At 38.1% G+C, this 26,506-nt stretch overlaps 2 protein-coding genes across 5 annotated transcripts; one reads left to right on the plus strand and one right to left on the minus strand.

Moving 5' to 3' along the window:
* Positions 1-1,446: 1,446 nt before the first annotated feature.
* On the minus strand, positions 1,447-11,280 carry SPRYD7 (SPRY domain containing 7). Of its 2 annotated transcripts, none has more exons than XM_039326180.1 (5): positions 11,108-11,280; positions 8,741-8,857; positions 8,105-8,271; positions 4,939-5,041; positions 1,447-3,233 (listed from the first exon to the last, which is right to left on the minus strand). In XM_039326180.1, the coding sequence occupies exons 1-5, from the start codon at positions 11,238-11,240 to the stop codon at positions 3,196-3,198; spliced, it is 558 nt and encodes a 185-aa protein (XP_039182114.1). In that variant the 5' UTR covers positions 11,241-11,280; the 3' UTR covers positions 1,447-3,195. The 2 variants fall into 2 exon arrangements, with proteins under 2 accessions (XP_039182114.1, XP_039182113.1); XM_039326179.1 differs by having other exon boundaries at positions 1,447-3,293; positions 11,108-11,275.
* Positions 11,281-14,628: 3,348 nt separating this feature from the next.
* Positions 14,629-18,751, plus strand: TRIM13 (tripartite motif containing 13). 3 transcript variants are annotated; one of them, XM_039326362.1, is made up of 2 exons: positions 14,629-14,849; positions 17,072-18,751. In XM_039326362.1, the coding sequence occupies exon 2, from the start codon at positions 17,078-17,080 to the stop codon at positions 18,299-18,301; it is 1,224 nt and encodes a 407-aa protein (XP_039182296.1). In that variant the 5' UTR covers positions 14,629-14,849; positions 17,072-17,077; the 3' UTR covers positions 18,302-18,751. The 3 variants fall into 3 exon arrangements, with proteins under 3 accessions (XP_039182296.1, XP_039182295.1, XP_039182294.1); XM_039326361.1 differs by having other exon boundaries at positions 14,630-15,008; XM_039326360.1 differs by having other exon boundaries at positions 14,652-14,770.
* Positions 18,752-26,506: the final 7,755 nt, after the last annotated feature.

A 26,506-nucleotide genomic window follows, 5' to 3' on the forward strand; every position in this document is an offset into this window, starting at 1 on the left:
GTCAACTGCAGCTACTCTATTTGCAGGAAGATACTTGAGCAACTAGCAGTGATATAAAATAATTCTAAAATCTTGGATTACATTGATTTGCTAGAGAATGATGATGTTTTCTGGCTAATATTTACTTTGATTTTATTTATATTCTACCTTTATTGTTTTTATAAATAACTCAAGGTGGCAAATATACCTAATACTCCTTCCTCCTCCTGTTTTTCCCACAATCTTGTGAGGTGAATTGGGTTAAGAGAGAGTGACTGGCCCAAAGTCACCTACTGGTTTTCACGCCTAAGGTGGGACTAGAACTCACAAGCCAGCACTTAATCACTAGACCAGACTGGCTCTCCAAACAAATCCAAGAGAGTTAACTGATAAATCACTGTACAGATAGCCCTCCCTTAACAATTAGCCACTTATTATAAAGACTCTTATAATTAGCCACTTATAAAAGACTCTCCCCCCCCCCAAGCTTCTTATAACACAGTTCTGGGATACTGAAAGTGGCTCTTCATGGTCACATGACTGCGTTTTGGGAGCTTGGCAATCAGCTCACCTTTATGGCTGGTTGCAGTGTTCTGCAGTCCTATGACAGCAATATACTTTTTAAATATAGTTTTCAGCCTTTTCAGATGGTTTCTGGCAGAAAATGCTTATAGGAATGGATTTGCTTAAGGACCATGGCGTTCACTTAATGACTGCCCCCTCAAAAGTCATAATATTGGGTCAGCCACATGGATGGCTTCTAATTTCCACTCCTTAACAATGAAATTTGGAATCCATTATGGTCACAAGTTGAGGACTACTTATATCATCCTGAAATGACTGTTTAGCGTTAACATGACGTGGTATACAACATCCCAGGATCCATTCTTTCAGAATGAGAAAGGTCTCGGTTTCTAATTTGTTTCAATTCTATTGTATATGGTTTTAGTTGAGATATAGAATGCAGCAAATACTCATATTATGAAATAGCTGTACTCCAAATCTAGAGAGGATGGAGAGCTTATATTTTGGTTTTATGAATACAACCTTAGAACAGAATCTTTTTATTTTCTAACAGCCTGATAAGAACAAAATGTTGGAATCTACACCCTGAAAGCTCATTGAAAAGGGATGCAACAATTTAACAGAATAACAGAGTTGGAAGGGATCTTGGAGGTCTTCTAGTCCAACCCCCTGCTCAGGCAGGAAGCCCTATACCATTTCAGACAAATAGTTGTCCAACCTCTTCTTAAAAACTTCCAATGTTGGAGCATTCACAACTTCTGGAGGCAAGTTATTCCACTGATTGTTTTCTGTCAGGAAATTTGTCCTTAATTCTAGATTGCTTCTCTTCTTGATTTTATAGCTAAATAGACGATCCTTCTACCCAATCCAGGAACTGTAAAACCACTACTTTCAAGATGTGACTGTCCAGATCATGATTTTAATTTGAAGGTTTTGAGGCAGTTCTACAGATTCTTTAAGCTTATTTTATTAGAGAGTACATAAGCAACAATTTATTTTGAAAACCTACATTCAGAAAATGTGATGGTTTGTAAAACCTTTAATATTGACAGATAATATATGAAATGTTCAATAAATATGCTATTGAAGATACAGAATAGGTTAAATCCCAAAACGTGTTATCAGACTTCCAGTAACACAATGGAGGAAAATCTGTTTTGACTTGAGGATCACATTCATATTTATGTAGTGTTTGAAGATCACAAGAGTAAACATGGTTGAACAAAAACTAGATTAGAGGCCAAAATATTAAAATGGTAGAGGTTAAATTCATATTTAATATTATAAATAAAATATGCTATCTCTGCTGTAGCCAAACAGATGCTTTTAAGAGGACAAGGAAAAGAGCATGAAATAAAAATTATCCAGGATAGCATATATTTAAAATTTGGGAATGCATTTTAAATCAAATTGAATTCTAAAAATATTTTAGATTTATTTTCTCAGCTACAACTTTTTCATCTTTTCAAATGCCCTAATAACCAAAAGAGATGTTCTTTACACATATGTTAGAATAAACTATCTTTAATTTTAAGAGGATCAACTTTATAGTAGCATAGTAAGCATTTTATACATATCTTTCCAAGTGTGGATTTTGTAGTTCCAGAATATTTGCCAATAGCACAAACTAAATTCATATGTGTATTTGTAATTGGCTGTTGGAAAAGAATTTCCTACAAGGCCTGAAAAAGGACACCTCCCTGAGGAATAATAAAGGTAATAGGTAAGTTTTTCTAACATTAGTATATTATGAAGAATGCACATTCCTTCAATCTCTTAAGACTACAAAGCCTATATAACAAAATAGAGCAAATCACCTTTTCACTTATTTGCCATGGTATAGTTAAATATATGAAATGTGACAACAGAATCTCAGAAAGTTATTTCCACTCCCTACCTCTCACAACAAAATACAAGGACAAAGGCTTATAATTCTGATATAGCAATTTCCTTACAGCAGGTTTCATAGTTCTGGATGTACAAGAATGCTGTATATATTTTCTCAGTGCACAAGAAAAGCAATTTAAAATAACCATAAAAATGAATAGAAGAGCAGCCTGTACATTTTATATTTTTGGAGAACTCCAAAAATGTAATCAAGAATTAAAAAAATAAAGTTTTATCACAACAAGTAACAGGCTATTCGGTACTATTTTGTTTGTTCCATTGAAAGCTTTTGTACAATAGATATCAGCAGCCTGGCTTTTAATAGTCAGCAATTTATTCTAATTTTAACACAAATGCTCAGAAATAAACATTAGAACCCCAGTGCTTAAAAAGGATAACAGGTATCAATGTTTTCACTGTTGTTATCCTCAAAATACTTGTAATTACTTTCTCTAATTACTACACATATTGGAGAAACATTGCTGAATAACCATTAGACTCTGCTATATTATGGATATGCAACATTTACAAAACAATTTTAGTGTATAGCATATTATACAGCATTCTTAAGAGTCCATGGTCACTAAATACTGTCAGCTTTATCTCTTTACATCAAATACAAATACTATCCATATCACAAACAGTAGGAAAATCTAAACCAGCAACATAGTTTCTAGATAAAATGATATTTTCCCAAACATTAAATAGACTAATCAAATGCAACATTAATATTGTGGGAATAATGTGAAGTTTGAAAGAATGGGTTGTAAAAAGTGCTAGTTAATCAATCTGCAGCAGGAACCTTCAGAAAATCTGCTGTTCAAAGAGTATCTTTTCAAAACCTGCAGAAGGAGCATGACAGAAATCACTGAACTGACAATCCAAAATGGCACTATCATCAACTGTAAGGGGGGAAAAAAGAGAAGATAGATGTATTACATTCAAATGCTCTTTGATTATTACTGCAAGTCTCATTGGGTGTTCAGGCTTTCTATGAGATGAAGTGTGTTGCAGAGACGTTGCCATTCCTGCCCTCTGAAATGATCTCCCCACGGAGATTTGTCTGCTTCCTCCCCCCCCCCCTTGTGTAATTCAGATTGTTTCCACAGGCCTTGGGGACCTGATTATAGAGCCCCTTTGATTTTGGTTTGATCTGTCTTGGTTTTGTTTTGTTATTATGTTCTATTGATCAGCTGTATTCTTTTATATGTGTTTTTTTTTTCAGCTGTTAAGCCACAGAGAGTCATTTAGCAATCTATAATAAGTAGTTTACTAACCCTGACTTTTCTGCTGCCTTGTCAGTGACATAGCTATATGTTTTACATTTTTAGGCTTTTGTGCTGAAATAAGTGACATACAGAAATTTAACAGGCACATAAGAAGTATTCAGCAGAATAGTATGGGCAAAGAACTTTGGATATTCTATAGATTTGGAAGACTGGCAAAAACTTTGGGATAAAAACATTAAGCTTACAGAAGCGGTAGCATATAAAGAAAACTTATATAAGATGTTCTATAGATGGCATATGACACCAGTTCGCTTAGCGAAAAGGTTTAAAAATGTTTCGGATTTTTGCTGGAAATGTAAACAACAGCCAGGCACTTATTACCATGCCTGGTGGACATGCCCTATCACTAAGAAATATTGGTCTAAGATTCATAGATGGTTGGAAAAGATGATGAAACTACAAATAGAATTTAAACCAGAATTGTTTTTGTTAGGAACATTAAGACCTAATTATGGTAAAGAGAATGACTACTTGATACTGCATGTTTTAACTGCTGCAAGGATAGTATTTGTCCAATTTTGGAAAAATGAGAATCTACCATCTGACCAGATTATTATTACCAAAATTCTAGAGTGTGCAGAAATGGATAGACTAACATTAGAAATGAAAGAAAAAGATGATTCTATTTATTTTAGAACTTGGGAAAAATTTTATCAATGGTTAGAGACACGTTAGAACTTGAAGGATTTAATATTTTAGAATAGATGACTGATTTTTAATCGAGTTCTAACTAACATTTTGATGATACGATTACTTTTCCTGATTTACTGATTTTCATTTGTTACTTTTGATTGTTAGGATTTAATTTTTTATTTTATTTCATTTTTTTGGTGATTTTATTAGTAGTGTTTACTTAATAGATCAATGTATTTGTTTACTAATTATTTTTAATATGTTATAGTTTAAGCTTTGTTAAAAATGGTTGAATATGATACTTACTCATTATTATGAACCAGACAGTTGCTTATTTGTTCAAATATGTGATTGTACCTATCCTTTTTTACCCTAATCCCTTATTTCCTTCCCCTCCCCCTTTCCTTTTTACCCTTCCCTTTACCACACCTGCATTCTTCCTATTTTTCCTTACCTATATAAATTTAATAAAATTGTGATAAAAAAAAGAAGAAGTATTCAGTAGAGTGGTAAAGATGACGATTTAGCCCAATTATCCAATTCAGTTTATGAATGAGTAGGTAGTGAACCCAGGTCAAGTGTAACATTTCATTCACTAAAATAGATTGTAAGAATGTCTCCTTACCATAGACTGCAGGGAAGACTGTTCCTCTGATTCCTGAGGCTGGACAGTGCATATTTTTTCCATTTAAATAAACGTTTAGTTCTACATGGTCATATGTAATTCCCTGTAAGACAGATATGAATTTTATATATAAATGTTCATCCTGTTTGTTTTAATTGGATATACACATACATATATACACATACCTACACATACATACCTATACACATACATACATACATACCGTACTTTCCGGCGTATAAGACGACTTTCGCAAGCTTTAAAATTGGCGCCGAAGACGGGGGTCATCTTACACGCTGAGTCGTCTTATACGCCGGAAATAACGGTACTTTCCGGTGTATAAGATGACTTTCTAGGCATGCGACTCGGCGCTGAAGACGGGTCGTCTTATACGCTGGGTTGCCTTATATGCCGGAATATACGGTACATTCATACATTTTATTCTGAACATTTTTAGGCAGATATTTAATACATTTTTATCCCGTCTTTATCTATAAGTAACTTTAAATGTACATAATACTCCTTCTTCCTCCTCTTTTTCCCCACAATATGAAATTATTCACTGCCAATTGAAGCGATGCTAGTCTCAGAAAACAATAAAATTAAAATTATCACAATATCAAATACTAAGCATTTAAGAAAGATGAAAAAATAGAAAATTCTTGCCCTCTACTATAGACATAAGGTAAAGTTAAGAAGGATACTCTTGAAGCAAAACATCACAACTTCAATCCTACTTTGGATTTCTAACAATGCTCCACATAAACTGCTAAATCAGACTTAGATGGGGGGGGGGAAGTAGATGACTGCAATTCCCTATTTTGGAAGTCTGTTGTTTCCCTACCATAGTCTTTTTATCAGTATTCATAGTATGCTGTCAAAATTCCAAATGCAGAGCTGCAACTGGCAGGAACACTAAAAACAGTGACTACATCATCCTGGAATTTGTAATTTTAAGGACTCTGAAAACTCAATTAGTTATACCTTGAAATTTAAAATACATGGTCTGTAAAAAATTTAGAAAGAATTTAGCAGGATCCAAATTTAGAATGGAAAAAAGGCTTCCAAGCGGAAACAGAATTTTAGAAGGCATAATAGAAACAAGAATAATGAAACTTTATTCCAGTGCTGAAAATCAAACTCAGCCATATATGTCACAGCTTCTGAATGTGACAGAGGAAGAACTACCTGTATAATAATAATAATAATAGTAGTAGTAGTAGTACTAAAGTTGGAAGGGACCTTGGAGGTCATCTAGTCCAACCCCCTGCTCAGGCAGGAAACCCTACACCATTTCGGACAAATGGCTGTCCAGTCTCTTCTTAAAAACTTCCAGTGTTGGAGCATTTACTGCATCTGGAGGCGGGCTGTTCCACTGATTAATTGTTCTCACTGTCAGAAAGTTTCTCCTTAGTTCTAGGCTGCTTCTCTCCTTCATTAGTTTCCACCCGTTGCTTCTTGTCCTGCCTTCAGGTGCTTTGGAAAATAGCTTGATTCTCTCTTCTTTATGGCATCCCCTGAGATATTGGAATACTGCTATCATGTCCCCCCTTGTCCTTCTCTTCGTTAAACTAGACATACCCAATTCTAGCAACTGTTCCTTATATGTTTTAGCCTCCAGTCCCCTAATCATCTTTGTTGCTCTTCTCTGTACTCTTTCTAGAATCTCAATATCTTTTTTACATCGTGGTGACCAAAACTGGATGCAGTATTCCAAGTGTGGCCTTACCAAGGCATTGTAGAGTGGTATTAATACTTCATGTGATCTTGATTCTATCCCTCTGTTAATGCAGCCTAGCACTGAGTTGGCTTTTCTGGCAGCTGCAGCACACTGCTGGCTCATATTTAGGTGATTGTTTATTAGGACCCCGAGGTCCCTCTCACAGTTACTACTATTGAGCATGGTGCCACCTATGCTGTACTTGTGCATTTGGTTTTTCTTGCCTAAATGTAGAACCTTGCTTTTTTCACCATTGAATTTCATTTTGTTAGTTAGTGCCCAGTGTTCAAGTCTGTCCAGATCCTTCTGTATCTTAAGCCTGTCTTCTGGAGTGTTGGCTATTCCTGCCAGCTTGGTGTTGTCTGCAGATTTGATGAGTTCCCCATCTATCCCTTCGTCCAAATCGTTGATGACGATGTTGAAGAGCACTGGGCCCAGTGCTGAAGTGTTGAAGAGCACTGGGCCCAGTATATTTAAATTGATTAGAATATTAGCTAATTATAGAAAATATTTACAAAAGAAATATTTGGTCATGGTTTTGTTTTTATAAAAAAAGCAAAAATATGAGAAAGAAGAACTAACAACTAATTAGATAGAGGTTCTTTACTTATTATTGGAATCCATGGAAGCAGGAAGGACCATAAAATGAGGACAGTTAATAATAAAATCCTTATCGGATTCTTAGGTAGATGTCTAGAAAGCAACAAAAGTTCTACCTATATTATTGATTTTATCATTTTAAACCTATCCTAAGAAACTAAACATTGACAATGATGCTTCACACACAAATATTTTATAATTTGGTCAAAAAATGTTATCTATTGAGTTTTGATGAAACATGCAATATGAAGGATATATTTATTTGGGAACAATATAAAAAACAATCTGTGCCTGAGCCACATTATATAATACCTATTAAGCGAGACAGACATTACTTACGAACTTTTGCCAATATAAACAAACCTGTCTGCAACTCCAATCTAGGTCTCAGAAGTCAGAAGAAGGTTATATGTATGCTTGGATTTACAAATAAAATGGACTTATGAACAGCCTCTTGGAATGTAATCTGTTTATAAATAAAGTACTACTTGTAATGTTTAAGCTCTGCTACTAACATGTTTTTGTCAATGCTGTGCTATGTTGAACTAATATTTTTCCTACAATTTTTGCCTCGTTTATCTTTTATTAGAATTATATTTAAGTGAAAAGGGAATGACTTCAGTATACTTTGTCTGTTTCAGTACAGATGTATGTTGCCAGTTTTTCAAAGACATGTATGTTAAATTTTTGTAAGCTAATGGTTTAACCAAACCAGACATAAAAGAGACATATAAAGGTATGTTTTGATATAGAGCAATTGCTGGTATGAGATTTCAGCAATAGACCACATTCTTTTCAGGTATTTTGATTTGCATAAATGATAATGAAAAAAAAATCAAAACTCACTACAACATCACCCTCCTGTGGCAGACTGTTTGCTGGCAATCTGTTTTTTTCTTCATTGTTGTAGTAAAGAGTCCCATCATTTCTTAGAACTAGACTATTCACATCATTCCCAAGAGGAATTTGATTCAAGTTGACTTTCTGAGTTGCAACTCCAACACCCCAGATTCCTGAAATCACAGTAGAGGCAAAAAATGGAATGGCATAATCATGAGATAAAAAACAGGGAAAATAAGTCCACACTAAGAAGCAATTCTAAATTGTCTCCAATGAAGATAGTGAAACTTAATATTTCATTGCTGTGAAAAAATATTCATAAATGAAAGCTGATAATTATAATAGTTGAAATTTGCACATGCAATTATATAGCTGAACTTTTCCTAACTGAATGATCATTGAAAACAGCAATAAGTGGATGAAGATACAATTTCATTATGATTCTACTTATCAAGTTATGTGAGGATTAGAAATCTTCAAACAGCCATTACAACACTGTTCATAGTATTTAATATATATATGTATATGTGTGTGTGTGTGTGAATTTCCAAATGGCAGTCTATCTATATAGCCAATACAGATATTTTGATTCTATATGAGTAATGTGAAATTAATTCTTGAAAAAGCTACTTTTTGACTGACCTGTAGATTGGATTTTAAACTCAAAATAGCTCTTGTTCTGATGCAAAGGAGCATTAGCTAAGCAACCCCCTGTACCGCATACTCGTCGTCCATTTTTAACAACGACAACATCTGTTCCTGCAGAATATAAAACATCAACAAGCAGAAAACACTTTGAACTATGTTGAAGACTTACAATACAATTTTTATGCAGACAATCCACACTGATTTCAGTGAAATTCATTGTCAAGGAACTGTAACAAGTTTCACTTGTTTTTCATCTCTATACCTTGTCCCACCTGCCAATGTTTTTTTAAACAGAAAACTTATAGCACTCTACAGAATGTGTGGTGAAGTAACATTGGGTGACTCAAAGCGCATGCAGAGTTGGAGGGTTTAACCATTTGTCAAGGGAACGTGGTAAATACGTTGTTTCAAAAGCAGGCATTCCATTGTCAATGCATATATCTCACATGACAAGAGGGTAGGAGTGGAACAGAAGACAGCATGCAGGCACATCAGCAGGCTCTCTTCCTATGCCCCACTGACCAGTCAGCTGTTTTGTGTTTTTGACACAAAAACTCTAATTTCCCCCCAGTAGTATATAACAGAGACAATAAAAAAGCAGCTACGTGAAACCCATTCTTCTCAGGACCAATGAAATTCATTACATGTTAACTGGACAAAAGGTTGTATAATTTATTTTTCTAGAAAATGCAAGGCAAGGGTACAAAGCATCTGTTTCTGATATGCATTTAGAAACAAAAGGCAATGAAGTCATTTTATTCTGGACTAGCTGTATCTTTTGAAAAGTCTTCAAGGCCAGCCCCATGTAGGCAATACATGACAATAGTCTGTAGGGTAACCAAAGCACTGATGACTATGAACTGCACCTTCTTTTCCAGGAATGGAAGTAACACCAGATGAACTTTTGCAAAAGTCTGCTTCGCCACAGATGCCTCTAAGCAGGAGCTGTGAGTCTAAGACAGTGGTTCTCAATCTTTTTAATGCTGCGACCCCCAACCGGTCGTAAGTCGAGGACTACTCAACTGGTGCAGCACCGTTTGCAGAATGGGACTTTTGGTGGGCTCAGCAGGGCAGAGACAGCCTGGACAATTCCTATTGGCTTTTGAAAGCCAATAGAATTAGACTCTATTCAAGAGAGTCTATTCTATTGGCTTTCAAGCCAATAGAATAAAAGGGAGTAGCGCAGCTAAGGAAAAGGGGGAAAAAATGGCAGACTGCCTTGTTTGGCGACCCCCGCGAAATGGTCGTTTGACCCCAAATGGGGTCCCGACCCACAGATTGAGAACCACTGGTCTAAGAAGACCTTCAAAATTATGAAACAGTTAAGAATAAAGGTGTTAATCCTACCCAAAATCTAATATGAAATAATCTGGTGTCAGTTGGGTCTCCATATCCAAAAGCCATTCAATCTTGCTGGAATTAAGTTTTAGTCATCCCTCACAGTTTTTGGGTACTGGAATAGCAGCTCAGCTGCATCTTCTGTTTGGTCCAGTTTGAGATACTGTATACAACTATCACCTGCATACTGATGACTCCTGACCTCCACTGTTGAGCTCCAAGAGTGATTTCATATAGATAGAATAAGAGGAAGGAGGAGCCCACAAAAGACAGAAAATCCATCGTGTTCCCATTTACCCACCAATTTTCCTTGCTATAAACTCTCCCAACTGTAGTACTTCAACCTCATAATTTCTCTTCACATTTTCTGCCCATTTTACAATTTTAAGGAACAAACAGAACTATAGTCAATTTTCTAAGTATTGGTCTTGCACAGATTTTTCTAAACGGATTAAAAATTGGCAGTTTTATTTTGAATCTGTTCTTAAATAACATGTGAAAGCCACATATTTAAATAGGGAAGGAGACTCGGTGCTGCCTCCATATTAATCATATAGATCAATTTTGTTAACGAATATTTTGTTTACATTTCTAAGGTTAACTCGTAAACAACTTTAGCTGTAGTAGAGTGCATCAATATAATTACTTCATGATAAAAAATATATAACAGATTTGTAGTTTCCTTGATACCGTATACGTAAGAATGCATTTTGAAATCAAGTGGTGAATAAATATGCAATCCTCCATTTATTAAAATAGTAAATTAAACAGATACTACCACCTTTTACTCGTTTAGCGCAAAACAAGCCTTCTTTGACGGGGACAGAAGCATGGAAATTTTACACTTTTCAAATTTAAAATTTTACAAACATCGAAACAGAAATTTGAACATATTGTTTCCTTAACGGCACAAGTTCAACGTAGATTTAGAAACGAACAGGGCGCGTTTCGAGTTCTTTAAAGGTGCAGTTTCTAGGGGGATTTATCCCTGCGCGCCAATCCTTGGAGGGCGGCTGCCCTTACCCATCTGTTGCGTGTCCAGCAACACCGACGGCATCTCCTTGAGAGGAATGTGACCGGCGCTGCCTTCTCCACAACAAGCCCAGCGCAGGCAACACCACACGGAACCCGAGGCCGCCCCTGCCGACGCCGCCATGGTTGCTCGGCCGCTCTAGCTTCAAGAGGAGGCGGCTTTAGGTGTTCTCTACACACTTTCGGTTCCTGGTGGCTGATTGGTGAAGGCCTCCATGTGCGGGGTAGGCGCCCTAGCAACAAATCTACGTAAACTAAGCAGGCTGTTTCTCCTTTACCGGGAAGGCCTGCTCTTCATAGAACGGCCCACGCCTTTTGCGGGCAAAAAAAGAGATAGCCCTTCCTTCTGAAATGTTGCAGAAGAAGCAGACTTTGAACAGGTGTGTTTTTTTAACCAGCGTCTTTTAAAATCGCAATTTAACAATGCACAATACGAGCGGCGCTATTTCTTACAAGGAACGCATTCCGTGGATATGTTTTAATACAGAATTGTTGGCTGTCTCCCTTGTGACTTGCAAAAAACCCAAAACATCCGCTTAAGAAGCCGCTTAAATAGGACAGAAAAAGGAGGTCCCGGGAGATTTGACTGTCTCTCCCTGGAAATCTGCCTTGGGAGCCGGGCTCTGTCGATGCATGATTTCCACTCCCATCTTGTGTCCAAGGATAAGGAATTATCTATTTTCTCTAATAGAGAAAGTGGTAATCCTGTGTATCCTTTTCATAGGATTCTTTTCTTTGGACGACCACTAGGAGGCAGAATGTGGCTAGTTCCATCTACATTTGAAAGCATCAGATTTACATAGTCAGATCTTTTTCTATGCCATAATGCCGGGACCCTTTAATACAGTTCCTCATGTTGTGGTGACCTCCCAACCATAAAATTATTTTCGTTGCTACTTCATAACTGTAATTTTGCTACTGTTATGAATCGTAATGTAAATATCTGATATGCAGGATGTATTTTCATTGTTACAAATTGAACATAATTAAAGCATTATATGTAATATATTGTGAAATATTTATTTCAAATTACAAATAAATAAAATTTTGTCTTGAAGCATGGTGTAGCATGGGTGTCTTAATGTAACAACAGTAAACTACATTGCTACATTTTGCGACAGTATGTGTAAAAAGCCAATGTCAGTGTGAAGGTTGAGATTGCTTCTTTCTCACCAGATCAGAAATTCTTGGGGCAGTCTTTGCAAGAGCACAACAAAAATGGCATGACTGAGAAGTATACAAATCTGTATACTAAGTCAGAATATCAGCAAATAGCCTGAGCCTGCAAAGATGAAGTGAGGAAAGCTAAGGCTCAAAATGAACTAAGGCTTGCGACCAAGGTCAAAAATAACAAAAAAAGCTTCTTTCAACATGTAAAAAACAAGAAAAAGGTGAAGGAAATAATTGGTCCTTTAGTGCAGGGCTTTTCAACCTTTTCACCGATTGTACCACTTTTAGAATATGGCAACATTAGTCCTTGACTTACAACAGTTCGCTTAGTGACTGTTCAAAGTTACAACGGCACTGAAAAAGTGACTTATGACCATTTTTCACACTTATGACCGTTGCAGCATCCCTAGGGTCATGTGATTTATATTTTGATGCTTGGCAACTGATTCATATTTATGATGATCACATTGTTCCAGGGTCATGTGATCGCCTTTTGCAACCTTCTGACAAGCAACGTTAATGGGGGAAAACAGATTCCCTTAATAACCATGTTACTAATTAGTAACATGGTTTTCTTTCTCTCTCTTTCTCTGTCTCCCTCTTTCTTTCTCTCTCTCCCTCTCTCTCTCTATTTCTCTCTCCCTCTCTTCCTCTCAAAGATCCTTAAAATCCTTAAAAGTTATGCTTGGGTGGAAGACTTTTACTTTTACAGATGGGGTGGGCTGGCAGACAAGTACTCAAATAAAAAAAGGGAAAAACAAGTGTGAATAGGCGTCCAGTAGCTAGCTTGAAGTTTGAACGACTTCTTTCTCTTGCCACCGGCTTCTAGGAGGAGCAAAAGACATCCAGCACTGCAATCAGGTGCCCTGGACTGGCCATTCCAGGGCTTCCTACACCGGCTGACTTAGTTGTTTGCAACCTCCTGTTGTCGCTTGAGGGGGGGGGAAGGGACACGGGCGGGAGAGATTCCCGGAAGTTATGTTGGACCGTTGATTCTGTGTCAAGCCCCGTGAGCCCAACATTCACGGGCAGGCAGGAACCCGCCTGAGCCGCCACCTCTCCATCACCCTCCACACCGGCCTGCTCCATCGCCAGACCTCCCAGCTGACAAGCGCACATTCAGGGGGTCGCCAGCTGACGGGCGCAGAAGATCGGTGCCGCAGCGTCCTCCCAACCACCCACTTCTTCGGCTGGAGCAATTGCCAGGGCTTGCATGGTCGCTGGCGGCGGGGAGCGTGTCAGCGACCATTGGGGACCACGCCAGCGGTTCTGTGCCATGGAGGCTTGAGACGCGGGATATGGAGCGGCACGGTGCCGTGGAAGGCGGAAGGACAGGGGGGAGGGGTTACCTGCATCCTGCCGGCCGAACTCTGGAAGCCTGCCTGAATGAAGAATTTTAGGGGGAGTTGAAAGCGAGACAGGTTCCTAAGACCATCGGAAATATGTGTTTTCCGATGGTCTTAGGCAACCCCTGTGAAAGGGTCGTTCGATCCCCAAAGGGGTCGTGACTCACAGGTTGAGAACCGCTGTTCTATGGGGTCTAAACCCACTGGAAGTTGAACTTATGCATCATTGTGGTTTGAGAGACTATATACAGTAAATTAGGTTTAGGAATTATTTAGGTTCTGATGCTCAACAAAAAAGGATGTACAGGTAGTGCCTGGTTTATAAATGGTAATTGGGACTGGAATTTCCAGCATTAAGTGATGTGATCAGAGTGAAACACCACATGACTGCATTGCTTAGTGACACTGATCTCAGCAGCTGTTCCCATTGTTAACCAAATCCCAACTGATTTGCTAGGCAGGGACCCTTTCCTCATTTATAAATTATAAGCTCTATTAAAAATAATCCTCTCTGGAAGGTTTTGCCCCGTTCAATAGTGTCCAATTCTCAGAGAATGCCTGACAAGGCCCTGTAGTTTGGTTAGCAAAGTTTTTCAGAAATGTTTTGCTTAGTTAAGTACCATATCCAATAGCATATCTAGGGAGCTGAACATTAATGATGTTTTGACCCCAAATCCAGGCTTGAAAGACTCTGAATAATGTTTTTCAAAGTTGCCAATTTTTAAGATGTGGGACTTCGTGCTGGCTGGGGAATTCTGGTAGTTGAAGTCCACATAGTTACCAAGTTTGAAAATCACTGGAAGAGTCAGCGTTTCTTATGAAAGCAGCCATTATGGGTAAATGAAAACCGAATCTGGTGCTTCCTTTCCTGCAAATATTTCCTAGCTAATTTTAGGACACGTCCCCCACCTCCAGCTTCAGCCAACAGAGAAGACGAGGCGAGGAAAAAGCCACTTCAAACGTGATTGGAGAAGAGGCAGAAACCCAAGCCCCGCCCAGCTACGGCATGACGTCAAGGCATGAAAATGGCCTTTCTGGGCAGCTTGTGCGGATGTTTTCTGTGGCCAAGCGGAAAAGGAGGGAGAGCGGAAGTCCTGTCCCACCGGGTCCCAGTTTGGATCAAAAAAGGACTGGAAAGGTATCCTCCACGGTAGAACTTGCATTCTCGCGTGTCTTCTTAGGAACCATGGGCGGGGCCCGCTGAAGGCGATCTACAGGTGAGCTGGGCTTTGACTGGCAGCGGCGTAGTGCAGGCCTTCTTTTTGTCGCTTCCTGTGGAAGGGAAGGAATGAGCCGGACGGCGCTGCCACTCCAGCTCTTGAGGATGGCTTCCGTTGGACCTGCCTACTACACCGTCCTGTAAGCGTCTCTCGCAGGTGAGGCTGAAGGGCTCTGCCCCGTTCCCAGCAGTCGGGGAGGCGCGTGCTGTGATTGAGATAGCGAATGCCACGCGCTCTGGTGCCCTCTGGCTGTGTTTTGCACGGTCACGCCAACCATCCAGGCCAGGTTCTTAACACATAAAAAATACGATTTGTCCATTTGTATTTCGACGTCCGGTACCTTGACAAAGCTGTCGAAGCCCATTTCAGCGTGCTCTTTGTTGTCTCCTGGTGATGGCGCTGCGGTTTTCTTTCCAAGGTTTTTCAGAAGTGGTTTGCCTTTGCTTCTCCTAGGTCTGAGAGAGACCGATCCAAAAGTCACCCAGCTGCCTTTCTGTTTAAGATGACTAGAACTCAAAGCTCCTAGTTTCTAACTTAATGCCTTAACCATTACTTCATACTGGCATTCATAAACCACAAACTAGCTGGTCATATATAGACTTGTATATTGTGTGAAACAGCCTCTGGTTGGCTTTCGTTTTAGTATACTGTGTAAACTCAGAATGGGGCCGATTTAATAACCAGAAAGTCTTGTGAATATATAGCTTTTTAAAAAAAAGATGGCTGAAAATTGCTCTGGAAGCAGTCAAGGCCTCTTGCCTGCTTTTTATAAGAAAGAGGATGCTGTGGGAATGCAAGTAGGAAAAAATGAAAGAAAACTATAGGTCAGTAAATGTCTATGGAGATTCTCAGTCATCCAGGTCATAGTTATCCCCAAAGTGCTTTTTCAACCGAACTGCTGAATATTATCCTGATGGTTTGCATCATAAGAGAGCAAATGCATCAGGACAAAGATGCAGCAGTCCATCTTCATTTAAAAGACAAAGGCCACTCTTTCAAAGACAGCAAAGTCCACATTTTGGACAGAGAGGACCGCTGGTTTGAAAAAGGGGTCAAAGAGGCCATCTATGTCGAAATTAAACAGCCCTCTCTCAACAGAGCGGGAGGGATACGACATCATCTATCTCCAGTCTACAATACAGTCCTTTCAAAAGTTTCAAGAAGGCTCCACTCCTATTTGCACTACTCAGATGACCCTGAAGACACAGGTGGTAGCACTAATGACTTGCTAAAAGAATGTAAATGACCAGCTGTCTGCAAGGAGTATAAATCCTTCCATTTCCCCACCATCCAGTCAGAGCTGAAGAAGCTTCCTGGATGAGAAGCGAAATGTCTTCAAAGAAAAAGTCCAGTTGCCTCATGAAAAAGCATCTTTGGGATAACTATAGGTCAGTAGTTCCTAAAGGTGGTCTGGGGAACCCTGGGAGTCCCCAAGTTCCTTTCAGAAGACCTGCAAACTCAAATATTTTAAACTTACTCAGTTTTATTTTCTAATACAGTAAAGATCAATAGATATAACCCACATAAACCAAAACTCTAAGAATGTAAAAAATTTGATAACTACTTTGAGTAAAGGTCATATCATGGCACGGGGATAGTGCTTGGGAAAATCTTATATCTTGAGAGAATAGCATTAGCTTATTGCTTTGAATTATCATGGTATTAATGGTCATTGGCAGGGGCTACTGGAATTTTCTGAAGCTATTGTGGTTTAATTGCTTTTTTAGTCAAAGAAGTTAGGGAAAACCTCAGAAATTGATTATAGCAAAACACTTTTGTGTTCTTGGTAAGAGAATTACATGGACATATCTATAAACCATCAGGGGCAGAGTTCACCCTAAGGAATTACTGTTCAGACTATGTTGTACCTGCAGAGCTCTTGAAAATCTCTTCTTTCTTGTGTTACATGTAACTACATCATTCCACTTCTGCAACTGTTCATTCCAGCACCAAGGGCACCAGGCCTTATGGACTGTTACTTATGCTCCTTATCCATTTTTAATTTTATTTGAAGAAGGGTTAGTCACAGAATAACATTTTCCACCTTTCCTTATTCATTTGTAATGTTGAAATTCTTGTCATTTTATGGATCTGGTAAGTAAATTCACCAAACTTCTTTTTATGTTCTTTTGCAAAGTAGTTTTATGTAGAAATGCATGCAAGAATTTCAATTTCTTAAGAATATTAGTTGCTCATATTTTTATCTCTCTTTGTTATAGAGAAGAATGGAGCTCCTTGAAGAAGATCTTACATGTCCCATTTGTTGTGGCTTGTTTGATGATCCACGGGCATTGCCTTGTTCACATAACTTCTGTAGGAAATGTTTGGAAGGGATCTTAGAGGGAAATACTCGGAATGTGATTTGGAGACCATCACCTTTTAAATGTCCCACATGTCGAAAGGAAACTACAGTAACAGGGGTTAACAATCTCCAAGTTAACTATTCACTAAAAGGCATTGTGGAAAAATATAATAAGATTAAAATATCAACAAAAATGCCTGTCTGTAAAGTGCACAGTGGTCAGCCTCTTAATATTTTTTGCCAGACAGACACACAGCTGATATGTGGCATTTGTGCCACTCGAGGAGATCACATAAAACATCTCTTTTGCTCTATTGAGGATGCTTACTGTCAAGAAAAACGTGCTTTTGAGACACTGTCCCAAGTGTTTGAAGCATGGCATTGTGGAGATGCACTTTCTCGACTAGGAACTTTGGAAACCAGTAAACGAAAAGCTCTTCAGATGTTGACAAAAGATTATGACAGAGTAAAAGATTTTTTTGAGAAATTACAGTATACCTTGGAACAAAAGAAGAATGAGATCCTCTCAGATTTTGAAACCATGAAGCTTGCAGTTATGCAGGCCTATGATCCAGAAATCAACAAACTGAACACTATCATACAAGAGCAGCAAACTGCATTTAATATTGCAGAAACATTTAAGGATGTATCTGAACCCATTTTGTTTTTACAACAGATGCAAGATTTTAGAGAGAAAATCAAAGTAATAAAGGAAACTAGATTGCCTTGTGTTACAGTAGACATCAAATCTACAATTAAGGATGTTGATACTAGTCAGTGGGAACAATTTAAGCTAGCAGATGTGGATAAACTTTCACTACCTCAAGAGAAAAGCTCTTTCAGTTGGGTGGCAAATTTGTTCCTTTCACCATGTTTTTTTGTAACTGCTTTGTTTTGTTTGCTGATTGTTGTTACTCAAGTATGTATTACAGATTTTTGGAGCATTACTTTTCAGCATTGGAAAACTTTTGTTTCTGCATTTGGCACAGGTTATCTGACAGACCCAGCAGAGATGGCAGATCATGCTATTCTGTACTGGGGAAAAGTAGCAGATAGTGCTGCTGTTCTAGGTGAAAAATGTGTAAATTATATTCATGTGTTGTTGAATAATGTTGCCCAATTTGTGTGCATGTACAAACTTCTATAAATCTATTCATGTTCAGGAAGTATATTTTCAAAATCCATATTAGATGTTTTTTTTTAAAAAAAATGTAAACATTTTTGATATTTGAAATGGTCATAATTCATATATTGAACTATTCTGCAACTCTCATGTTAAAAGCTGACTACCTTTATTGTTTTCTGAAAGTAAAACTACATGACTTGATTTTTTTAGAAAGTAATATGCATAGTGGAACATATAAATCTTTTTGATTTATAAAATATGGTTGAGTTTCAGATTGGAGTATAAGTTGGAAAGATATTTGCATGGAAATATAATATATAAATAATGACTGTATATTACTACCACAAGTCCTGGTCCTTCAGAAATATTGCAAATTTTGTAATTTGTTATGGTATATGTGAACATAGGAAGTAACAAACTATTAACTTTTGTATGCTTATAAGCAACTCAATACAAAATGAAACTATGGAACATCTTGTGCTTGCAAATCACAAGTATTTTTACAACTAACAATTACAATAACACAAGTTGTATAGACAATGGCCAAATCTATGGAATGTTAGACATGTTCATGCTGTTAGGGAGTGATGTGAGAGATTCTTTTGGGAGGGAATTTTGTAGTCAGATGTGGGTCCTGCACAAATGAGCATGGAAAGTTCACTTTGGGCATTATTTACATGATGGAGGCATTGCGGTTACAATGGTCACACTTACTAGGTAGACTAGGACACATAGCCAGGTATGCTAGTTCTACTTCATTGTAAAGCTACATTATGAGAGTCTTGCAAGTCTAAAAGTACAGTCCTCTCACCATCACTTTTACAGCCTTATATTTTGGGAAGGTGTCCTTCCTGAGCCCCTTGTTCTGCTTACTATGTCCCTGTGGACTGTGCTCCCTCTTACTGGACATTTGCTAGGTGGCATTACTTTGCCCAGTCTCCCAAGATAATTCCACACACTATGGCAACAATGCAGGTCTTTGTATACAACTTTAATCAGGACCAGCAACTCTGCCACTAAGTGAAGTGGTCATTAAGAGGGAAATCACATGTCTACAACTGTGCTTTCCAGCTGGAAAGAGACAAGACTACAGGTAGTCCACTCATTAAGTAATGATTATGGCTGGTCCTCAAAGTTTTGTCTGTCCCAAAATCTTCATAATCATGTGATCACAATCTGGATACTTGCAAGTAGCTAAGCCAATAGTTGCAGCATCTCATGGTGACATGTTTTCATTTTGCAACCTAACCTCCAAACTTCCCACAATGGAGAAGCCAGCAGGGAAAGATGTTGAGACTTTGGGGGGAAAAAAGAGCAAATAAGATTATTAAAGTCCTGGAGACTAAAACATATGAAGAATGTTTGCAGGATTTGGGGATGGCCAGTCTAGAGAAAAGGACTAGGGGGGACATGATAGCAGTGTTCCAGTATTTGAGAGGCTGCCACAAAGAAGAGGGGGTCAATTTATTTTCCAAAGCACCAGAAGGCAAGACAAGAAACAATGGATGGAAACTAATCAAGGAGAGAAGCAACCTGGAATTAAGGAGAAACTTCCTATCAGGACAATCCACCAGCGGAACAGCTTGCTTTCAGACGTGGGTGCTTCATCACTCAAAAGTTTTTAAGAAGAGACTGGACAGTCACTTGTCTGAAATGATACAAGGTCTCCTGCTTGAGGTGGCTGAATTAGAAGACCTCCAACATTCCTTCCAGCTCGCAAGTTGCTCAGTTATGTCTATTCACTTGGGATTCTCCCCCAGCCCCTCTGCATTCAGCTCTGCCACCTATATACCCTTCCCAACCCTCAATGCACTCATGCCGCCTCTCCCCAGCCAACCACACACCCTTATTCCCTCTGTTACCCAGCAGGAGCCACTTATCTTCCTGGCAACGGGATTGCAGAGTGCCTGGGACTTGGAACTTCCTGCTGGCTTCCCTGCTGACTTTGTATGTTGAAAGCTGGCAGGAAGCTACAAGGAGGTGCTTGCTTAATCATTCTTCATTTAACAACAATAGGGGCTGCAGGGATTGCCATCACTAGGCAATACAATCACATGGCATGCTTTACAAATGAACTTAGTAATGGAATTCAATTGCCATCATAACTCTAAGACTATCTTATAGTCAGTTTCATACCTTTTGGCTTTTACGTGCTTTCAAGGGCTTACTGTCTTCTGCAGATGGAAAGCTATGTAGTCATACTGGTGGCCCAAGAGTGGGAGTCGTAGGCAAACTATAGAAACAGCTTGCAATACTGTATTCCTTTGAAAACCCCTCTCCAGTTTCTTCATTGGGAGAAGGGAAAATTTTTTTCAGCATTGTTATAAGTTTAAATAGTCGCTGATTGAATGGTCCATAAAGATGATCTGTATACAATGTGTACAAAAGCTAATGATCATGCTTCATAGCGGTGGGATACAAATCGTCCAGGAAAAGCAAATCTTTATGCATTTCAAGAGGATTATTTCTTATTGGAAGAAAAAAAATTCCTAAGATCTGTGCTGCGCTGGATCCAGGGCATTTTATTTTCATCATAAAGGAAAAGGGTGATTAACTATGATGATTTAAGAGGAGTAGGGAAAGAAAAACTAAAATATTCTGCCCAAATTCACCAGGCAGTAAAATGTTAGCCAGCGGCTTTGCATATTTTAAAATATTTTTCATTTATAATGACGAGTAGTACTATTATGATGTAGCTGAAGAAGAAAAATTCTGTTTCTTTGCTTTGTAAAAAAGTAGTGTTTTGGTTTGTTTGCCATCTGATAATGAATTTAAAAGGCTGGATACTTTATGGAGGTTGCCATTTCAGCTATAATTAATATACAAATGGGAACAAGTACTACCACTTCATATATAGAATGGCATCTAGGCTAGTGGTCACCAAAAAGTTCAATCAATCAGAATAAGAGCTGGAAGGGACATTAGAGGTCTTCTAGTCCAACCCCATGCTCAAGCAGGAGACCCTACCATTTCAGACAAATGACTGTCCAGTCACATTTTAAAAACCTCCAGTGATGAAGCACCCACAACTTCTGATAGCAAGCTGTTCCACTGGTTAAATGACCTCACTCAGGAAGTTTCTCCTTAATTCCCAATTGCTTCTCCTTGATTAGTTTCCAGTCCTGCCCTCTAGTGCTTTCGAAAATAATTTGAACCCCTCCTCTTTGTGGCAGCTGCTCAAATACTGGAATATTGCTATCATGTCCCTCCTAGTCCTTCTTTTCTGTAGACTAGCCAAACCCAAATCCTGCAACCTTTCTTCATATGTTTTAGACTCCAGGTCTTTAATCATCTTACTTGCTCTTCTTTGCACTTTTTCCCAAGTCTCAACATGTTTTTTGTAATGTGGTAACCAAAGGTGGATATAGTATTCCAGGTGTGGTCTTACTAAGGTTCTATAAATCACGTGATTTTAATTCTATGCCTGTTTATCTTCTTCTTCTTGTGCCATATCTGTTATCGGATGTTGTCGATCATGTTGTCGATCCTGTTTTTATCAGCAGCCAAGTTTTTTTGGCTGCTGCCACACACTGCTGCCTCATGTTTAAGTAAATATCCACTAGGTCCCTCTCACACTTACTCTTTTTGAGCCAGGTTTTGTCTAATCTGTACTTGTAGCTTTGGTTTTTTCTGCCTAGCTGTAAAACTTTACTTTTCTACACATCAAATTTCATGTTGTTGGATAGGGCCCATTGTTCAAGTCAAGATCTTTTTGGATCCTGAGCTTGTTTTCTGGGGTATTGGCTATTCCTGCCAGCTTAGTGTCATCTGCAAATTTGACGAGTTTTCCTTCTATTCCCTCATATACGTCATTTATGAAGATATTAAAAAGACTTGGATATAAGATGGAGCCATGTGGTACCCCACTGCTTACTTCTCTCCATGTAGATGTAGTACCATTAAGGTCGACTAGTTGAGTACGGTTTGTCAGCCAGTTACAAATCCTTCTGGTGATGCTGTCGATCCCACATTTTTCTAGCTTACCAAGAAGTAGGTTGTGGTTTACTTTGTCAAATGCCTTGTCGAAGTCTAAGTATACTATTTCCACAGCATTTCACGGTCTACTAATTTAGTCACTTTGTCAAAGAATGAAATAAGATTGGCTTGGCATGATCTGTTTTTAACAAACCCCTGCTGCTTTTAGTTATTTGTTTCTAGATGTTCGCAAATCTGTTTTTTGATTATCTTTTCCAACATCTTCCCAGGTATTGATGTTAGGCTGATTGGTTTGTAGTTTCCTGGGTCTGTTCCCCCCCCCTTTGAAAATGGAAAGCACATCATCTCTTTTCCAATCCTTAGGTAGTTCCCCTGTGCTCCAAGATTTTTGAAATATATGATACAATGGTTCTGAGATAACATCTGCCAGCTCCTTCAGGTCCCGGTGATTTATATTCATCAAGATCAGATAGATGTTATCTAACCATTTTCTTGCTTATTTTAATTTTTATTTCTTTTATGGGTTAAATTTTGGGTAGGTTGGGCTATAGTTTCTTTTTGTGTGAAGACTGATACAAAGAATGAGTTAAGCAGCTCTGCTTTCTCTCTCTGCTGCCAGTTGCTTCCTGGTCATTATCTTTCTTTAGTGGACCAACTGTTACCTTGCCTTTTTTCTTGTTATTTATGTTTTTATTATATTTAACTTTTGTTGCAAGTCTTTACTCATTCTGGGCCTTTGTTTTCATCTTTTTCAGATTCGGGCTATCTGCTGATATTCTGCCTTAGTTATATGTTCCTCTTTCCCTTTTTTCGTACTTGTCTTTTCTGTCTTTCAGTTTATCAGGGAGATCTTTGTGCAGCCATGCTAGTTTCTTCTTGGATTTCTTATTTTTCTTTTTCAGTGGTATTGTACTGGACTGGGCTCTTATGATCATATTTTTCAGTTTCACATGCTTGAGTTGTTTTCCATTTTAGGATTTTCATCCATGAAATCTTTCTTAGGCTCTCTATGAGCTAGTTAAAATCAGCATTTTTTAAATTTAAGACGTTGGTTGGATTATGTTCTATTGCATGTGTCTGCATTATATTGAATTCCAATATGACATGTAACTCTTGCCCAAATTCCGGCAGCTTCAACTCCCTCTGTCACTTCTTCTCTATTAATAAGAATTAGATCCAATATATCTTTTCCTCTAGTTCCCTCTTCCACCTTTCGGAAGACAAAGTTGTCAGCTAGTTTATTTAGGAATCTGTTTGATCTCCCATGCTACAGAGTTTGTCTGCCAGTTGATATCTAGGTAAAGTTTTCCATTATTATTGTGGTATGTTTCCTACATACATTTGTTAATTGTTTAGTAAAAAGTTCATCTACTTCTTCTGCTTGGTTGGGTGTCCTGTAGTATATGCCTATAGCAATGTCATTCTTTTTTCCTTTTATTATTGGGATGATGATAAATAACTCAGCAACAGGGACCATCTGGTATTGGTTTCAGGTCAAATGGTAATTAAGAAAGTATTCAAGATTAAATTAATAATCTGTAGTAACACCATTATTTCGATAATGTTTGCTGCTATTGCATTTTTAGCATCTTGTACAATTATGGCTGGTATACGAAAAAAATATTGAAGTTGAAAAAGATCCTGAAAGGAGCAGCACAGGTGATAGGAGCTGATGAAATTCCATTAAAAATGGTTCAACTGGAAATTTTCATAGTCAAAAAAAAATTGCATGATAAAATTTATAAAATTCTATATAAATGAAAGATTACATACATTGGAAATTAATTCTTTAATAAAACTGAATGCATAATCAATAAAAGATAGTGACTGGGAGTTGAAAAAAATTCCACAGGAAAAATAAAAACTAATTCTGTAATGAATTTTTAACAAGAAAAATACATGTCCATGGTCAATTTCAATTTGAAGGCAACTTTATTGTAGTACTCTGCAACAAAAGCAAAAGGGTGAAGACAGACAACTGTGGCACCTGTCTTCAGCTCCTTAAACTCAATGTTTTTTTCCACACAGGATCACAATTCACCTATGAAAACTTAGGAAATGATGTAGCTGCTTACCGTATATGGCGGTGTACAAGGCGACCCAGCGTATAAGACGACCCCCATCTTTGTCGCCGAGTCGCATTCCTAGAATGTCGTCTTATACGCCGGAAACTACCTATATTTCCGGTGTATAAGACGACTCGGCATATAAGACGACCCCCATCTTTGGTGCCGATTTTAACGCTTGCGGAAGTCGCCTTATACACCAGCATATACGGGTAATTTTTTTCAGACAAGGCATAACTAAAATATTACTATTGTAGTTCAAATGTAGTGAGGTTCATCAACTGTGGTGGAGAAGACACTACAGTACATAAAATGATGACTAGACAACCCACAATTTTTTCGCTCATTGTTTCAGAGCTATTTCCTTATCTAAACAGAGAAATAGAATAATCACAGGCAGACAAAGCAGTGGGAGCAGGAGCAGCTTCTGACTTCCTGCTGGGTTTGCCATTGACTTTTCTTAAGGGAAGCAGAAATCCATTTTAGTAAATCTAGTTCCTAGACATAACTATACACCACAGCCTCTTTGTTGTTCTGAAAGGCTAGAGATAGACTCATGATTAGAAAGTGACCAGCATCTCCTAAAATTAATTATGAACATCTGCTTGGAAATACGGAAGAGCTGAAACAACTTACCCTTGAATTCTTGAAAATGACTATTCCAAGGTGTGATTAAATGGAAAATTAATGTAATAGCACTTACTAACTGGATGGAAGCCACAGAAACTATAGAAATTTGTGCACACCTGTTAGAAAATAAATCCCTAAAATCACATTTAGCATTGTATGTCATATTAATTGTTAACCTTAAACTGGTTTTCAACAAATGATCAAATCGGTTTATTTTTATTTTATACCTATTAATGCTATATTGTATTATCATTGTAATAAAGATTGTTATGTCCTGTGATTTATTCTGCTAAGTATGTTATTGTATTTATTTGCTTCAGTCTGTTTTTACATTTTGCTGGTTATTGACCAAATAAATATTATTGATTCGTGCTGTTTTGAAGGGTATTTTTATGGAAAAACATCCCTAAATCATGTTCTTTTATTCACTAGAAAACACCATTGGATGCAAATCCAAGTATGTGTACAATGTATAAACAAGAAAGTAATTGAAGAGGGGGGGAAAGCTTTACAGAACCAAAGTGATACTAGAAAAAAGCTATAGAACCATTATTTATGCTATTTTATGATGCCAGCTGGCCTTGCCTCAATTTAAAATGTCTTCTAAGATAAACGTGATTAAGAGTGGATGTGATGGTGATTTGGCTGCAATATCTGGAGCCCACTGATTAAGAAGGACCCACCCCACTTTGCATCTTAAGAAGACAGAACTCTTGGAATAATTCTTCCAACAGGAATCCTTTATTAAGAAGAAGTGGTTGCAGGCGGGCTAGACAGGACTTGGGGTCCAAGCTCTCCCATTCAAGGTTTTAAGGGGTTCCCCAGCAGTCCCACCCAATCACCCCCCCTTCCAGTGATAGTTTCAGGCATCACAATTCCACCCCTTTGATGCTTTCTTCCGTCCTTCTGGATGGAGACTTCAAATAAACTACATGAAAGGTAAATAGCCCCTTTGTCATGGTAAGGTTCTTTGGTGCTATTTACATTCAAACTCTTTGAGGTTGCAATAAACACATTCCTTCATACTGAAGGAAGTGAGGGCCATAAAGCCCCTTTGTTCTCCCCCTTCTCTCCCTCTTATGGCAGAATCCAGAGAAGGCAGAATTGGGGTTTTCTATATTTGATGATTAAAGATGAAATATAATTGGATTCTGACATCCGGCCCCTCTTAAAAATAAGAGAGATCCACCTGAAAGAAAACAAAACAGGTATAAAACTTAGTCAGGCTTGTTAGGGTACTCTGTGTGAAACTTCTTCAATAGCTTCAGGGCTCTGACATGACGTTTATGGACCCACTCGTTTTGTGAGGGAGGGAGGTGTTTCCAGGCAACTAGGTACTGAGTTGCTCCATGATATCTCCTAGAATCAAGGATTTCTTTTATTTCGAAGTGTTGTTCACCCTCCACCATGACTGGAGGTGGTGGGGGGGGATTTTTGGCCGTAGAGGTGACTGATGCTCTCTTTTCAGCAAGCTGCAATGAAAAATTGGGTGTATTTGCCTGAGATTTTTGGGTAATTCTAATTCTACTGTTACTGGATTTATGATTCTTTTAATTGGAAAAGGTCCTATATATTTTGGTCCAAGTTTTTTACA

The sequence above is a fragment of the Crotalus tigris genome, unplaced genomic scaffold (assembly GCF_016545835.1).
Source record: "Crotalus tigris isolate CLP2741 ecotype Arizona unplaced genomic scaffold, ASM1654583v1 scf7180000024340.7048381, whole genome shotgun sequence".
Classification (NCBI taxonomy): domain Eukaryota; kingdom Metazoa; phylum Chordata; class Lepidosauria; order Squamata; family Viperidae; genus Crotalus; species Crotalus tigris.

Bases quoted from the DNA above. Each gene is read 5' to 3' on its own strand.
- TRIM13 (XM_039326360.1), top strand. From the start codon at position 14,684: ATGTTTTCTGTGGCCAAGCGGAAAAGGAGGGAGAGCGGAAGTCCTGTC. The intron at 14,771-17,071 runs GTATCCTCCACG...TCTTTGTTATAG, and splicing joins ATCAAAAAAGGACTGGAAAG to AGAAGAATGGAGCTCCTTGA.
- SPRYD7 (XM_039326179.1), bottom strand. From the start codon at position 11,240: ATGGCGGCGTCGGCAGGGGCGGCCTCGGGTTCCGTGTGGTGTTGCCTG. The intron at 8,858-11,107 runs GTAAGGGCAGCC...TATATTCTGCAG, and splicing joins GCTGGACACGCAACAGATGG to GAACAGATGTTGTCGTTGTT. The intron at 5,042-8,104 runs GTGAGTTTTGAT...TCTGTCTTACAG, and splicing joins CACAGGAGGGTGATGTTGTA to GGAATTACATATGACCATGT.